We start from the raw sequence: 14,772 nt of genomic DNA on the forward strand, positions 1-14,772 counted from the left end.
AAATATACACAGTATACACACATATATTATGTAAACAAAAACGATTTTGCATGTGATTAATCGCGATTAATCGTTTGATAGCACTAATATATATATATATATATATATATATACATAAAGTATATATATATATATATATAAAGTATATATATATATATATATATACTTTTGTTAATAATAATAATAATAATAAATAATTGTGTCTTTTTTTAAGGATGTTTATATATTTCTACTCGAAAACAAAACAAAAGCACTAATTATGAAACTTGGAACTTTTCGCCTCATACGGCTGTTGTCCATTTCCATGCTCTCGACTCCCAGATGACTTCATCATCTTCACCATCATCAAATACATCATCGGATTCATCTTCCTCTCTTTGTCCCTGCATCTTCAGTCTGGTGTTTGCTCTGTCTTCCTCCACCTTCCTCCCCTCCGTCACCTCCCGCAGCACCTGCATGCCCTTGTCATTGCACCCGCTGTTTGCTGCAATCATCTCCTGTATCTTTTCCAGCAGCTCTGTGACCTGATGGCTCTCACCCTTGGCCTCATTATTAAAAACATGATACCTGTTTCCACATCTGTCAACAAGCCACTGCAGAGCTTCTCCCTCGCATTCAATGTGCTGCTCAATGGCTCTGTCTCCGAGCAGGTCCCCAAATGTGAACAGAACTATACTATGATCCCAAACCGTGGAGCCCAAAAGCCTCAAATGATCCTCCATCGCCTTCCGCTCTTGCTCTTTAAAGGAACAGTCGGCACGAAGGACCAAAATGTAAGCGACCGGTCCAGAAGCGGATAGAGATGCACTCTGTGTGATTTCGTCTTTATTTAGTTCAGGGGTTTGTTCTGTGGGCAGATGCTTCCACCAACCAGGGGTGTCTATGATGCTGACCTGCTGTCCTCCCACCTCTCCATGTCTCTGAACACACTTGGCGGTTCTTCTTGACCCAAACACCTGTCTGCCGAGGATGGTGTTCCCTGTTGAACTCTTCCCAGATTCTCCATAACCCAGCAGCACAAGAGAAAATTCTGAGAAATGCTTTCCAACATCTAAAGACATGGGGGAAAAAAGATTACTAAATGACCTTTAATATAAGCCACCACCTTCATAGGAACAATATTATATTGTGAATGAACAGGTCTGACAAGCATTACTTCTGTCAGGTTGATATGGGTTTGAAATTGACCTGCAATGTTTACCAGTCACATTCCTCCTCGTGCTCCCCAATCATTTGAAAATTGCAAGATACACACTCAATGAACTTACTCAATAAAATAAAACTTAAAATACAATTCTTGAAAGTCATCGGTTTATGGTTACTATGGAAGCCTGTTTCTGCCACAAACAAACAAATAAATAAACAAAAAGAGCAACTGCGATATTTTTGCGAATTATATTACGGATCTGAAATTTATTTCTGCAATCTTTTTCTCAGTGAAAAGGCTTCCATAATTCAAGAACTTTCAATAATTTTATTTTGATAACAAATGCTGACTTGAGGAATATGTTTGGAACGTCAAATATTTTGTAAAATGAGTTTTGACTAATATAAACAAAACTATATACTGTACATTACCATTATCAAATTACATAGTAATATACATTACTATTACTCATGATCAAATATCACATTCCCAAAACCTAAAGGCACACAGACAAGCACTCAGACTGAACTCATAATAAATAATGCAGCTTGAATGATACAGCGTTTCTGTGATGCACACTGAACTCTTAGCAAACACGGTGACGCCAAAACTTTCTCATCAAAATTGTTTTTCTAAGACAAACTGAGACCATAAAAAGCCACAAAAAATAAACTCAATTTGCAATTTGAACTCTGTATCCCTCCATCACCACAATATTGTATGTATTGACTTTCAACAAGAGTAGCTCTTATCTTCCTCGGCATCATCCCTTTGTCTTTTTTAATGATATGCTCTTGTTCCTTTTTAGTTGTAAGATGCTGACTTTGTACTACCAGTACAGTTTTGCACAACCAGGATTGTGCTGGGTGCACCAAAAGGTGTACGTAGATTTTTTGTAAATGCAGTGGAAACATCATTTCAACTTGTTTATGCAGTAAATGTGTATATCTGTAATGTGTTTTTTAACCTACATTTTACTTTTCTCTTTTGTTTTTAAATAAATGTGCTACTGTGTACAATAAAGTTTGACTAGATGCATTCAGTAAAATCAAAATCAAATAAAAAATCCCCCTTTGTTAACAAGTAGATAATGTGAAATGCTGAATAATAAATACAGTATAAAATAGAAAAGAAAAAAAAATCAGAAATAAATTCTTAATGCACATTCTTGATGTTATTGTGAGTGATTCATCTGTGCATTTTTTCTCATTGGATATCATGTTTTACTCAGAAATGTCACATTATGGAATTAAATTGTTTCAAACTTGTGTAAAACCAGTATCTTACCCTTCATTGTACTGTCCATCTTCCTCGTCTGTCTTTGTTTCTTTGCTCTTGCCTTTGCTTTGCTTTCCACTGCTTTCCTTTTCTGCTTCACCTCCTTCAGTGTCTTAAGGTCAATTTCATAATAATGGCCCCTATTTTGTGCCACCATCTTCTCGATTTTCTCCAGCAGCTCTGTGACCTGACTGCCATCATTCCAGTTCTCATTGTTGAGGACATGATATCTGTTCCCACATTTCTCAACTAGCCACTGTAGAGCCTCCCCTTCACTCTCAATGAACTCTTCAACAGTCACATCCCCCAGACAGTCTCCATGGGTGAACAGCACTATGGTATGAGCCCACACTCTCTCATCATGAAGCTGCATGTGCTCCTCCACTGATTTCTTCTCTGCTGCTGTGAATGACATGTCTACACGCAGAGTCAGCAGAAGCACGTGCGGTCCTGGTGGACAGAGAGACATGCTGAGTAAAATCTCCTCTTTATCCAGTTCAGGAGTGTCAGCCACTGGGAGAGACTTCCACCAGCCTGGAGTGTCCACTATAGACACATGTCTCCCATCCACCTCACCTTGTCTTCTCACACACGTGGATGTTCTCTTGGAAATGAATGTCGCCATACTCAAAATGGTGTTTCCAGCTGAACTCTTACCAGATCTTCGGAAACCTAACATTATCATCCTCATCTTAGGAATGTGGACATGTTTGAGACCTTGTAAAAACAAGATGAATTTAAATCAAATATTTTTTGTCTAAACTGAGATTATAAAGATAGTTCACCCCAAAATAAAAATTATGTCATCATTCGTTCACCCTCAGGTCAATCCAAACTTTTTTCATTCTTTTGAAGATATCAATGATATTTTGTCACTAAGAGAAGTGAGAACTAAAGGTAATGGGCATCTACATTTCTTTTTTGCAGTCCATTATATTTCAATTGAAAGTTACAGCAGAGAGAAAAACTGACTGGTTTATTATAAGTTTGCCTAATTTGAATCATTTGACTTCATAAGGTTTACACATCATGATTATTTTAAATGCGTTTTTGTCATTTTGGAGTTCAGTAGCACACCTGATCTCATTCAGTTTCATTAAATTTGAAAAAGTAGCCATGATACTCTTCAGAATGTCTCCTTCTGTGTTGCATGGGGACAACATGAGGGAAATAATAATGAAGTTAAGAATATTTTGCATTCCCAAAAACATTTTTAAATTCCTGAAAATAATGTTTTTAAAAATCTTTGTGAATAATCTCTTAAAAGTTTGGATAACCTCCAACTTACATTTTTCTCGTAAAAAAAAAAAAAAATTATTTTCAGAAATTGCACTTAGAAACATTCGTAAAGGGATGGTTCACCCAAAAATGAAAATTACCCCATGACTTACTCACCCTCAAGCCATCCTAGGTGTATATAACTTTCTTCTTTCATACAGATACAACTGGATGTATATTTAAAAAATGTTCAGGCTCTTCCAAGCTTTATAATGCAGCAAAATAAAGTGCATAAATCCATCATGAAAAGTACTCCACGCGGCTCCGGTTGGTTAATAAAGGCCTTCTGAAGTGATTCGATGTTTTTGTGTGAGAAAAATATCCATATTTATAACTTTATAAACCGTAATCTCTAGCTTCCGCTAATCCTACGCACGTTCACTAGAGAGTGGCATTCCAGCAGATAATATTTTTAATATTGATTGAATCTGATTGAATTCGTCTGAAAGAATAAAGTCACAAACACTCAGGATGGCTTGAGGGTGAGTAAATCATGGGGTAACTTTCATTTTTGGGTGAACTATCCCTTTAAGAACCTTTCAGAATTGGGCCTTCTTGAGAAGATCTGCACGAATCTGGCCCCTGGTTCTTACCTTGTCGTACAAGTGGAGTCTCCCATTGTTCTTGTACCATCTTCCTCCTCTGGTTTGCTCTCATGTATCTCTTCGTCATCATTCCTTCCACCGTATACATCCATTTTCTGTCCATTTCAAAATGACAGCCACCGTTTCCCACGACCACTGCGTCTATTTTCCCCATTAACCCCGTCAACTGCGTACCGGTGGCTCTCTCAGTATTAAGAACATGATATCTGTGTCCACATTTCTCCACTAGCCAGAGCAGAAGAGACTCTCCTTCACTTTCAATGTACTTTCCTAAAGTTTGCTCCTGTAGCTGGTCTCTATATGTGAACACAACTATAGTGTGGGTCCAGACTCTCTCGCTCAGAAGTTCCAGGTGTTCCTGCACTGACCTCCTGTGCTTTTCTTTGAATAAAGCATCGACACGTATGATCAGCAGAACCGCATGGGGCCCAGGAGGACAATGAGCTACGCTAAGCACAATCTCTTGTTTTTGAAATTCAGGGGTTTCTTTGACAAGGTAGTTCTTCCACCAGCCCGGCGTATCAACTACAGTGACCTGCCTTCCGGCAAAATCTCCATGCATCTTCACACACTGGGCCGTTCTCTTTAGATGAGGCTCTGCATGACCTGTTATTAGGTTTGCCAAAGAGGTTTTCCCTGCTGCTCTGTTTCCCAATAACACAATCCTCAAATCAAAGAGAAACTGGACTCCTGCCAATAAGAGACGATGCAACGATGCATTGAAATCTCGAGACATGATTTCTTGTTCCCTGCTGTCTATACATCTAGAGATGTATTGTAGATTTAAGCTTTTCTTAAACACAAAATCAGAAATGTTAGACACCAAGAATTTAAATGTGTTAATCAGGGAACTTACCAAATTCACTTGCTTCACATGTAGCCATTGTTGCACTTTTATTCATAACCCAGCCTAAAATATTTAGAAATAATGTCACTTTTGGTCTGAATTAGTTACCGCACCATTTAAATAATAGGAGAAGGTTAATAAAATGACTTCCATCTTCAACTTTGTATTAATGTGTTTTTGTGGCACCAAGATCAAGCTAATGGATGATGCTTTTAAAATGACAAGATTACCACCCCATACATTTACAGCGCTTTTCAACAAGCTTTTAGAAGCCATTAGCTATCTGTGAAAGAATGAATAAGTGAGGTGAAAAAGGAAAAAAGGTTTTACCTTTGTTCTCATCACAGCAGAAGCGCTGACAGTGAAATGAAGAATATTATTCTTGTGTGCACAACAAATATGAGAAAAACTGGTTAGTCAGGCTGAACAAGTGACTCAAGACTTTTATGGAGTCTTATAAGAAGGGGCTCTGTTTCAATTACATTGACCAATTTAAATGGATACATCCATTAAGAGCCCCTTGTACATATCCATCCAGGATATTTTAATGAATGAGTGATAATAATGACTATAATAGCTGAGTGAACTATTTGGATTATTTGATTAGTGATCTGGAAATAGTCACTACTTTGAGTGTGACTTAGATTAGAAGAAAATGTAAACAGAGATGCAAACAGTTAAGGGGGAAAAAGGGTGAGTACATTACGCGGATCGGGGCATGCTCCACACAGAAGTTTTTTTTAAAGGTATTTGCTTTACATGCTGATTTGTAGTTACTTTAAGTTTTTACACTTTTTATTACCTTATATGTCCAAAACTGTAAATTTTTCACACACACACACACACACAAATTACATCTTGTTGCAACATTTTACAAAAATCAAGATATATGAATATATTTGGTCAAAATCCCATGTTATAAAAGATGAAGTGCTATGCAGGCTATTTAAGACAATATTGGTTGATTAGACAGCAATGCTGACCTAAAATGCAAAATGTTTGCCCTCTCTCTCTTCACCGTTCCCACATCTCAGACCTCAAATACATAAAATATTACCCTTTTTGACATAGTTTTTGAAGTAAAGTGTAAAGAAAATACTATGCAACACCTATTGAAACAACCCCCCCCCCCAATAAATGTAGCTTACATTTTATGTTGTAAAGTTTCTTTTTTGTTTTAAATGTTTCAAAATCTGACAAAACATATATATTAAGTATCTATCTATCTTATCTATCTATCTATCTATCTATCTATCTACCTACATTCATGTATTTACATGCTATAATTTTTAATTTCTGCAACAAGTCTCTCTCTCTATATATATTCTATCTTTAAATATGTGATGCTCATATTGCAGGGAATGTCTGCACAGTTACACTTGCCGGCGCTCAAACAAATGTCTTCAAATGAAAAAGGAGTTTCACACTCTCCCTTGACATAGATCACAAAAGATTAATATATATGTTAGACAGAAAAGAGAATAGAAGAAATGGGCAGAGAGGTTGTGCGAGCGATGACTCATGGACAGTGTCAGCGAGTGCTTGTCTTGTTTTGATGTACAACACACAGATGCTTGAGATGGGTCAGGGACAGATATGGCCATATCAGATTTCACAGAACTAGAGGGGGAATGCAGAAATCGCTTATAACCTTGAAAAGACAGACCTTGAGTGTAAGAAAGAAAGAGAGAATTATGTGGAAAGGAACCGTACAGTGAATCCTTTGACAGCACTTGGGATAAAAATGGCTTTAAAAAGCTTTCAAAACAGTATCGTTTTGCAGACTTCGCTAGTGTTTTTTCCATTTTGGAACTTTTTATGTAAACATGATGTTTGTGTGAGTCTTATCACATTTTCTATCAAATTACAGATGATTCATATGGTCTCAGAGGTCCCCTTCAGTCTATAAATCTAATTAGCGCTTCCGCACCCTCAGCCACACAGGACCGATGTTTAGTTTGAAACAGAAGATCTGAGCCTTTGTTTTTCAGTCGGTACAAGCCATTAAAGTTGCATTTAGCTCGTACATCATCACTGTTATTGGCATCTCTCAGTGGAGGATTACTGCTAGTAAAACATGAAAAGTGAAGGTTAAGAACACAATAACAGAGATTAGAATCTGTGTTTATCTCTAAGGAACTTGCCGGCTTAAACAGAGCTAACTCTCTGTTTATATGCCCGTGTATCAGGTAATTGGAAAGTTCTGCTCGGCTGGAACCTGCGCCGCCTCCAGTGATGTTGGTCACACTTGTTTCTCTCTCATTCTGTAAGGAAATAAAGCCTCCGTGGGTGCGCAGCACGAGCCCCGATAAGGAGAATGCTAGGAGGGCTCATGATGATGCTCGGATTATACTTCCACAATCCCTCTATCTACACTTATCTGAGGACAAACTGCCTCAAAAACCTTTCCAAAGTGTGGCTTCTCTTCCATTCGTGTGTTTAGGATTGCAATATGCCAGAGGCTAATCTGTGCAAGGATCTCTCTACTCCGAGATTATTTTCCCACACGGTTGAATGTGAATTCTTCAAAGAGATGAGGCAGATTATTTGGGAGGCAGACTGGTTGACAGGCACTTGAAATTCAGCTGTGTTTAATCTGTATCCACTTACTTAGTCGCTTTAGTTTGAAGAGCTTCTGGCACGCTGTGAGCCCCAAAATCACTTATTTGACTTCTTAGAGAAGCCTTCGGCTTGCTAAATTGAACTGAAGAACTGATCTAAACTTACCATCAATATTTCGACTCCTAGCTATAAACAAAAGCCTGTTCTCTTGAAAACAAAAGCAGTTTTAAATTAAAAAACTTGAGGCAATGAATAAACAACAGCAGCATAATTTGATTGTGGATACTGAAGAGTGATTATCTGTTTGTAACAAAACAAAGAATCTCTCTTAACAATTTCTCCTTAATAAGAGTACTTTCATTTGACTGAATAATTCGATTTTTGCTTTCTCTTTTCAATCCCATTCTCATGCCTTCCAGGAGCTAAGACAAAGCTATTGCTGTTTTTGATAGCGCACGTCTGCAATTAAAAGTGATGGCAACATCAGCTGCTTTGACTTAGCATAGAAGACATCACTAAGAATAAAATACTTAAGGTCCATACAGTAAAGCCTTATCTACACAAGCCGTTCCTCAAGGCAAAAACATTAATTACCTATACAGTATATTATTGAGTATTAGAGGAGCTTTAAGTACTTTTGTACTTTAATGCAGTTCTGCTTTTAACAAATGAGCTGCATGTTCATTTAGTTCCAGGGAAAAAAACGATAATTAGCGTATTAGGCTGTGCAGCCAGTAAACCCTATACAGTATGCCATAGAGGAGTTTCTGACACAAAACCAAAAATATCTCCTATTCCAGCCGAGCTCTCATTAGTCACTGGAGTTGTTATTAATGTGCTTAAGCCTTTCTACTCAATCCTCCATATAACCCGCGGCTGTAGTGATGGTAAAGAGTAACGGGGAAAACCACAAATGGCACTTTCCACGAATATGATACAAAATAGGGCCTGATTTTTTTTTTCTTTTTTCAACAAATGGTGCTAAAGGGGATAGTTCACCCAAAAATGAAAATTGTGTCATCATTTATTCATCCTGATATTGTTCCAAAACTCTATGAGAACTTCTTTCTTCTGTCGAACATAAGGTTTTTGGTCAACAAAAAATGGTTTGATTACCCACATTCTTTAAAATATTTTATTTAGTTTGTTTGTTTATTGATTGTCATAAGATTTAAAACAAAAGGATGAAAATTAATTTTTGGTTGAACCATCCCTCCGTAAACCTTCAGAAAATCATGACTGTCAACCTAAATTATATACAAATTGTCATATTTTGTATTCCTTCATGTTAGCAGATATATGCAATCTTGTTACCAAAATTTGGGATTTGCGAACCCTAATATGTGAAAACTAGGCTAGAATGGGTATTATCACAGTTGAAAATTAAGCCTAAGTAAAGCCTAAATCATTCAGTTGTGGCTACATTTTGGTTTAGCTAGTGATACGTTTATATTGGTTTAAATTGTTTGATATAGTCAAGTCAAATCCTATGATATAGAAGAGGCCAAAACCTCTAAAACTAGCTACTTTTCATGCTAAGTAAATTTTATGTTAGATAATACTATCTAACAGATCAGAGAATAAAAGCATGGTGTTTGTCTTTCTACTGCTTTTATAAAAGTCATAGGCCACCAAAGTGTACTGCATTTGTGGAAGAAGCCACATTACAGTACATTTTTGTCCAGACGAGTAAAAACGTCTACCTCAGAATGAGCCTAACAGATACTAAACCTTAGGTTAGATGAAAGATTTTAATAGTAGTCTTGCCCTTGACACGTTTACTCTACAGCCCTATTTCATAACACAATTTAACATGTTCTCAATGTTCTTCCTCATGCTGCTCTCTCCGGTGGAAAGCATGTTGCCATCTTAAGTGCCTTTCCATTATTTTAAAAGCCCAAGTGTAAAATCGACCCTTCGATGGATGAGGGGATGGATGGATGGATGAACATATTACCCACAAGACATAGCATGCCGTCACATTTCTCTCAAAAAACATCAAATTGACAGGAAAGCTGCTGGAAAGTGAGAATTAATTTGTTTAGTGATGACAACCGAATATAAAGGTGTAAACAGCAGCTGGTTTTGTCTGAATCAAGTACAGTGGCATGCGAAGGTTTGGGAACCCCTTGCAGAATCTGTGAAAATGTGAATAATTTTAACAAAATAAGAGAGATCATGCAGAATGCCTGTTATTTTTTATTTAGTACTGTCCTGAGTAAGATATTTTACATAAAAGATGTTTACATTTAGTCCACAAGACAAAAAAATTGCTGAAATTATTAAAATAACCCCATTCAAAAGTTTGGGAACCCTTGGTTCTTAATACTGTGTGTGGTTACCTGGATGATCTACCACTGTTTTTTGTTTTGTGATGGTTGTTCATGAGTCCCTTGTTTGTTCTGAACAGTTAAACCGAGCACTGTTCCTCAGAAAAATCCTCTGTGTCCTGCATATTCTTCAGGTTTCCAGCATCTTTTGCATATTTGAACCCTTTCCAGCAGTGACTGTATGATTTTGAGATCCATCTTTTCACACTGAGGATTTTCTGAGGAACAGTGCTCAGTTGAACTGTTCAGAACAAACAAGGGACTCATTAACAACCATCACAAAACAAAAAACAGTGGTAGATCATCCAGGTAACCACACACAGTATTAAGAACCAAGGGTTATTCACATTTTCACAGATTCTGCAAGGGGTTCCCAAACTTTCGCATGTCACTGTATGTTAGATTTTCATTACATACAGTGTCATGATCAAAAAGTGACGAGTCCTTTGATATGTAAGCTTTGTATTGCCAAATCCTGAGGGTAATTGGATAACTAGCCTTTATAATTGAAATCAGAAAAATACAAGGAGTAATCTTGACCCTCAGAAGGAAAGTTGGCTTTAAATGTATCATAGAGACTGACCTGACAAGTGCAGACACTGTGACATCTACTGCAAGTTAGACCTGCTATTCAGGTGACACATTTATCATCGATCTTTCCGTTTGGCTGTTGTTTTCTGGTGATTTTCTGTAAGGGAGCTTCCCATAACGGCCTTCACTGTGTAAGAACAAAACATAAAAGAGGTTTCATCCATTTTGCAGCCAGCACACTCATTCGTCTTTCAGGAATTATTAAACATATCACTGAATTATCAGTACACATATGATATCTCAACCTTGACATGCTTTAGCATAAATGTTTCTCATTCATACATTTGTGCTCTGCTTTCTGTCATTTCCCTTCTTGCCGCTGTTTCCAATGAATTAATAAAACATGCTCTGTCTGTGTAAAATGTCCGTCAAAGGCCTTGTGTTAAAAACTATTTAAGGTGTTCACAATCCCAATGGCCTTGCAAGACTGTAAAGCAACCGTAAAGCAACCGTACAAAGTGCAATATAAAGTACAAACACTGTATAATGTCTCTAGACATACACAATTTTCATTTATGTAATAAACTACTATACACTGTTATGTATACTGTTTGGAGTCAATATGATTTTTAAAAAAAAAAGTATTTTATTCAATAAGGAGGTCTTAAAATAACTAACAAAAAAATGTATTTCAATAAAATCTATAACTGTTTTCAACATTGATAGTAATAATAATAAATGTTTCTTGAGCAGTAAATTAGCATATTATAATGATTTCTGAAGGATCATGTGACACTGAAGACTGGAGTATACATACTGGTAAAAAAAAATGTATAGCCTGAATGCACTGTAAGTCACTTTGGATAAAAGCGTCTGCTAAATGCATAAATGTAAATGAGTAATGGTTGCTGAAAATTCAGCTTTGCCGTCACAGGAATAAAGTACATTTTAAAATATATTCAAATATAATTTTTTTTTTAATTGTAATATTATTTCACAATATTACTGTTTTTACAGTGTTCTTGATCAAATATATTGCAGTCTTGGAAGGCATAAGAGGTGTCTTTAAAAAAAAAAATCCTACTGACCTAAAACGTTTGAACTGTAGTGTAAAAGGGGTTATACTGGTTTTATGGGCACATGAAACGTTGTTCCAAAAAAAGAAAAAGGTTTAGTCAAAATATGACTATATTTCATCCAGACTCTCCATCTCCCAGAAGCTAAAACTCCATAAGCTTAATTAAAACTTGAGAATCTTCATTAGGGCTGGGAACCGACAGGCCTCATATGATCGGATTATGAGATTTGCTTTGGATTCACAAAATGAAACCAAATGTCTCGTTTGAACTCAGGAGGCTTGTTCTAGTGTCTCTGAAATATTTGATGGGAAAAACTAAAGCAGTTCATAAAAACAGTTCTCTGTGAAGACTGAGAGACAGAGACCATCGGAAAATACAAAACAAACAAACATCAAGGCTCATTATCATAATGTTTTGTGATGGTGGCATTATAATGCCACATTTCTGGGGTCTGCATCAGGATAAACAAAACTATTTTTGCACATTCATAACCAAAATGATCCTTAAGTTCCTCATCAAGGGAATGACATTAACAAACACTCAAGTATGTTGAGAGACGAAGACTGGAGTATACATACTGGTAAAAAAAAATGTATAGCCTGAATGCACTGTAAGTCACTTTGGATAAAAGCGTCTGCTAAATGCATAAATGTAAATGAGTAATGGTTGCTGAAAATTCAGCTTTGCCGTCACAGGAATAAAGTACATTTTAAAATATATTCAAATATAATTTTTTTTTTAATTGTAATATTATTTCACAATATTACTGTTTTTACAGTGTTCTTGATCAAATATATTGCAGTCTTGGAAGGCATAAGAGGTGTCTTTAAAAAAAAAAATCCTACTGACCTAAAACGTTTGAACTGTAGTGTAAAAGGGGTTATACTGGTTTTATGGGCACATGAAACGTTGTTCCAAAAAAAGAAAAAGGTTTAGTCAAAATATGACTATATTTCATCCAGACTCTCCATCTCCCAGAAGCTAAAACTCCATAAGCTTAATTAAAACTTGAGAATCTTCATTAGGGCTGGGAACCGACAGGCCTCATATGATCGGATTATGAGATTTGCTTTGGATTCACAAAATGAAACCAAATGTCTCGTTTGAACTCAGGAGGCTTGTTCTAGTGTCTCTGAAATATTTGATGGGAAAAACTAAAGCAGTTCATAAAAACAGTTCTCTGTGAAGACTGAGAGACAGAGACCATCGGAAAATACAAAACAAACAAACATCAAGGCTCATTATCATAATGTTTTGTGATGGTGGCATTATAATGCCACATTTCTGGGGTCTGCATCAGGATAAACAAAACTATTTTTGCACATTCATAACCAAAATGATCCTTAAGTTCCTCATCAAGGGAATGACATTAACAAACACTCAAGTATGTTGAGAGACGAAATGTCTTCCAGCTAGTGGGTTCATTGTGCAGATTCTGGATTATGACTTATTATATTCACACAAGAGCTAAAGTCATAATGAAGTCAGAATGAGACAATGTTTTCACACCATTATCATCATCATTTCAAGGAAATATAAACATGTATTGGCATTTAGCTGTTTGTTTTTATATCAAACTTCAGTTCCTCAATGCATTTCTCATTCCATATAACATACGTTAAAACAAAGCAAAACAAACAAAAATCTAAAAAAGAAAATAAAAATATGAAAAATGTTATATGGATATATATTTTGAATGGAATTAGAAATGCCTTTACTTTGAATTGTTTTTATTCTGATACTGTTAGTGCTTTGTAACATTTATAAAACAGTAAAAAATAAATGAAACACCATCTTGAACAGTGTCCAGATCAGTGTGACAGATGTCCTGATGGTTCGCAGTCTCAGCATGCAAAAAACAAGGCAAACAGAAAATACATCCCAGCTTTAGTCAGACATATCAAACTGGAATAGAAGGAGAGAAGAAAAGTAACTGGTAGAGAGATAGAAGATGAAGGAAAATGTGAAGATCAGCCATCTGCTTTCAGTTTAATATTCTGATTGGATGAGTCCATGGATGACAATTAGAACAAACAAGTGAAAAACGTTGAGTCAGTGATCCATGGCATCATCTTCTTCATCACTGCTTTGAATAAAATCATCCTCAATGTTGTCTACAGATGGTCCAGCTTCATCATCATCAGCCCCATGCTCTTCACCACCCAGCTCTGCTAACAGCTGCTCCGTATGCTCAAACATGGGTGCGTCCTCACAGCGCAGCTTCACATAGAGCTGCAGATTAGAGAAAGAGAGTGAGAAAAAAAAACACCGATCTTATGATTATTATCAGAAGAATAGTGGCAGTGTTTGTTCGGCGAGTAAAGAGAAATCTCAGCTTTGACTCCAAGGCTTGGCATGTTTTGCAGTGTGAACAAGTCGCCACTAAATCAAAACTCTCTTCTCCTATATATTTCTCTTTTATCTAACTCCTCTTTTCGCCATCTTTCAAGGACTTTCATCTCTCTTTCTCTCCCTCCGTCTTTCTTCGAGAAGGTCCAGTGCCAGCGAAGTCAGCTGGCAAATTCCACAAATTAGTGACTCCTTTCCAAGCACAAACGAAGCGAGTTCTGCATCAGTGGGAAATTGTCCAGCAAGTGACCGAGTGCTTGCCAGGAGAGGAAGAGAATTCAATCCCCCCACTGTCTCAACTCTTATCACTGTAAAATATACCCTGAAAGAACATGATAAAAAAGCAATTCTCGATGTGACTGCAAAACAATATATCGCCCCACACTTTCTCCCTTTGCTTAATATAAGAACACTGGCTGGGGATTTCATCCTGTTTCAGCAGGGGAATCAGTACAATTAATGTCAGAATGTTTTACAGTTTCAGTGCAACTGCCAAATGTGAATAAAGGGATGCACGTGATTAATTAATGAACAATCAATTAAGCTTAAAAAGTCAGTTAATTTCAGCACAAATACATGCAAGCTGATGTAAAATGAAGAAGCTCAACATAATGAGAGCTGGAGAAAAAAAATCTCCAAATAAAGACTGCATTCACTGCAAACAAAGTGATAATGCATTAAATAATATGTCAACAAGAAATGCTTACAATTACACCATAATTAGTGTAGCAGTACGTTATGCCAGCCTGGTCTCATCATTGTTTAT

At 36.6% G+C, this 14,772-nt stretch overlaps 2 protein-coding genes across 2 annotated transcripts in view; both read right to left on the reverse strand.

Moving 5' to 3' along the window:
- Window positions 1-281: 281 nt before the first annotated feature.
- LOC107738870 (GTPase IMAP family member 8-like) lies at window positions 282-5,044 on the reverse strand. Its single transcript, XM_016550771.1, has 3 exons — window positions 4,297-5,044; window positions 2,435-3,142; window positions 282-1,051 (listed from the first exon to the last, which is right to left on the reverse strand). The coding sequence occupies exons 1-3, from the start codon at window positions 5,042-5,044 to the stop codon at window positions 282-284; spliced, it is 2,226 nt and encodes a 741-aa protein (XP_016406257.1).
- An 8,327-nt stretch (window positions 5,045-13,371) lies between these two features.
- LOC107738859 (probable assembly chaperone of rpl4) overlaps window positions 13,372-14,772 on the reverse strand; it is a 74,823-nt gene continuing 73,422 nt past the window's right edge. Inside the window, exon 4 of the mRNA XM_016550742.1 lies at window positions 13,372-13,889. Coding sequence (XP_016406228.1) covers window positions 13,710-13,889 — 180 coding nt within the window. The 3' untranslated portion in view covers window positions 13,372-13,709. The remainder of the gene's footprint in view (window positions 13,890-14,772) is intronic.

Source organism: Sinocyclocheilus rhinocerous, unplaced genomic scaffold (genome assembly GCF_001515625.1).
Source record: "Sinocyclocheilus rhinocerous isolate Xijiao unplaced genomic scaffold, SAMN03320098_v1.1 scaffold2059, whole genome shotgun sequence".
NCBI classification, from domain to species: Eukaryota; Metazoa; Chordata; class Actinopteri; order Cypriniformes; family Cyprinidae; genus Sinocyclocheilus; species Sinocyclocheilus rhinocerous.

Coding starts and splice junctions, on each gene's coding strand:
- LOC107738870 (XM_016550771.1), bottom strand. CDS start 5,044: ATGTCTCGAGATTTCAATGCATCGTTGCATCGTCTCTTATTGGCAGGA. Junction 3,143..4,296: donor GACTCCACTTGTACGACAAG/GTAAGAACCAGG, acceptor TGTTTTTACAAG/GTCTCAAACATGTCCACATT. Junction 1,052..2,434: donor GATGGACAGTACAATGAAGG/GTAAGATACTGG, acceptor CCATGTCTTTAG/ATGTTGGAAAGCATTTCTCA.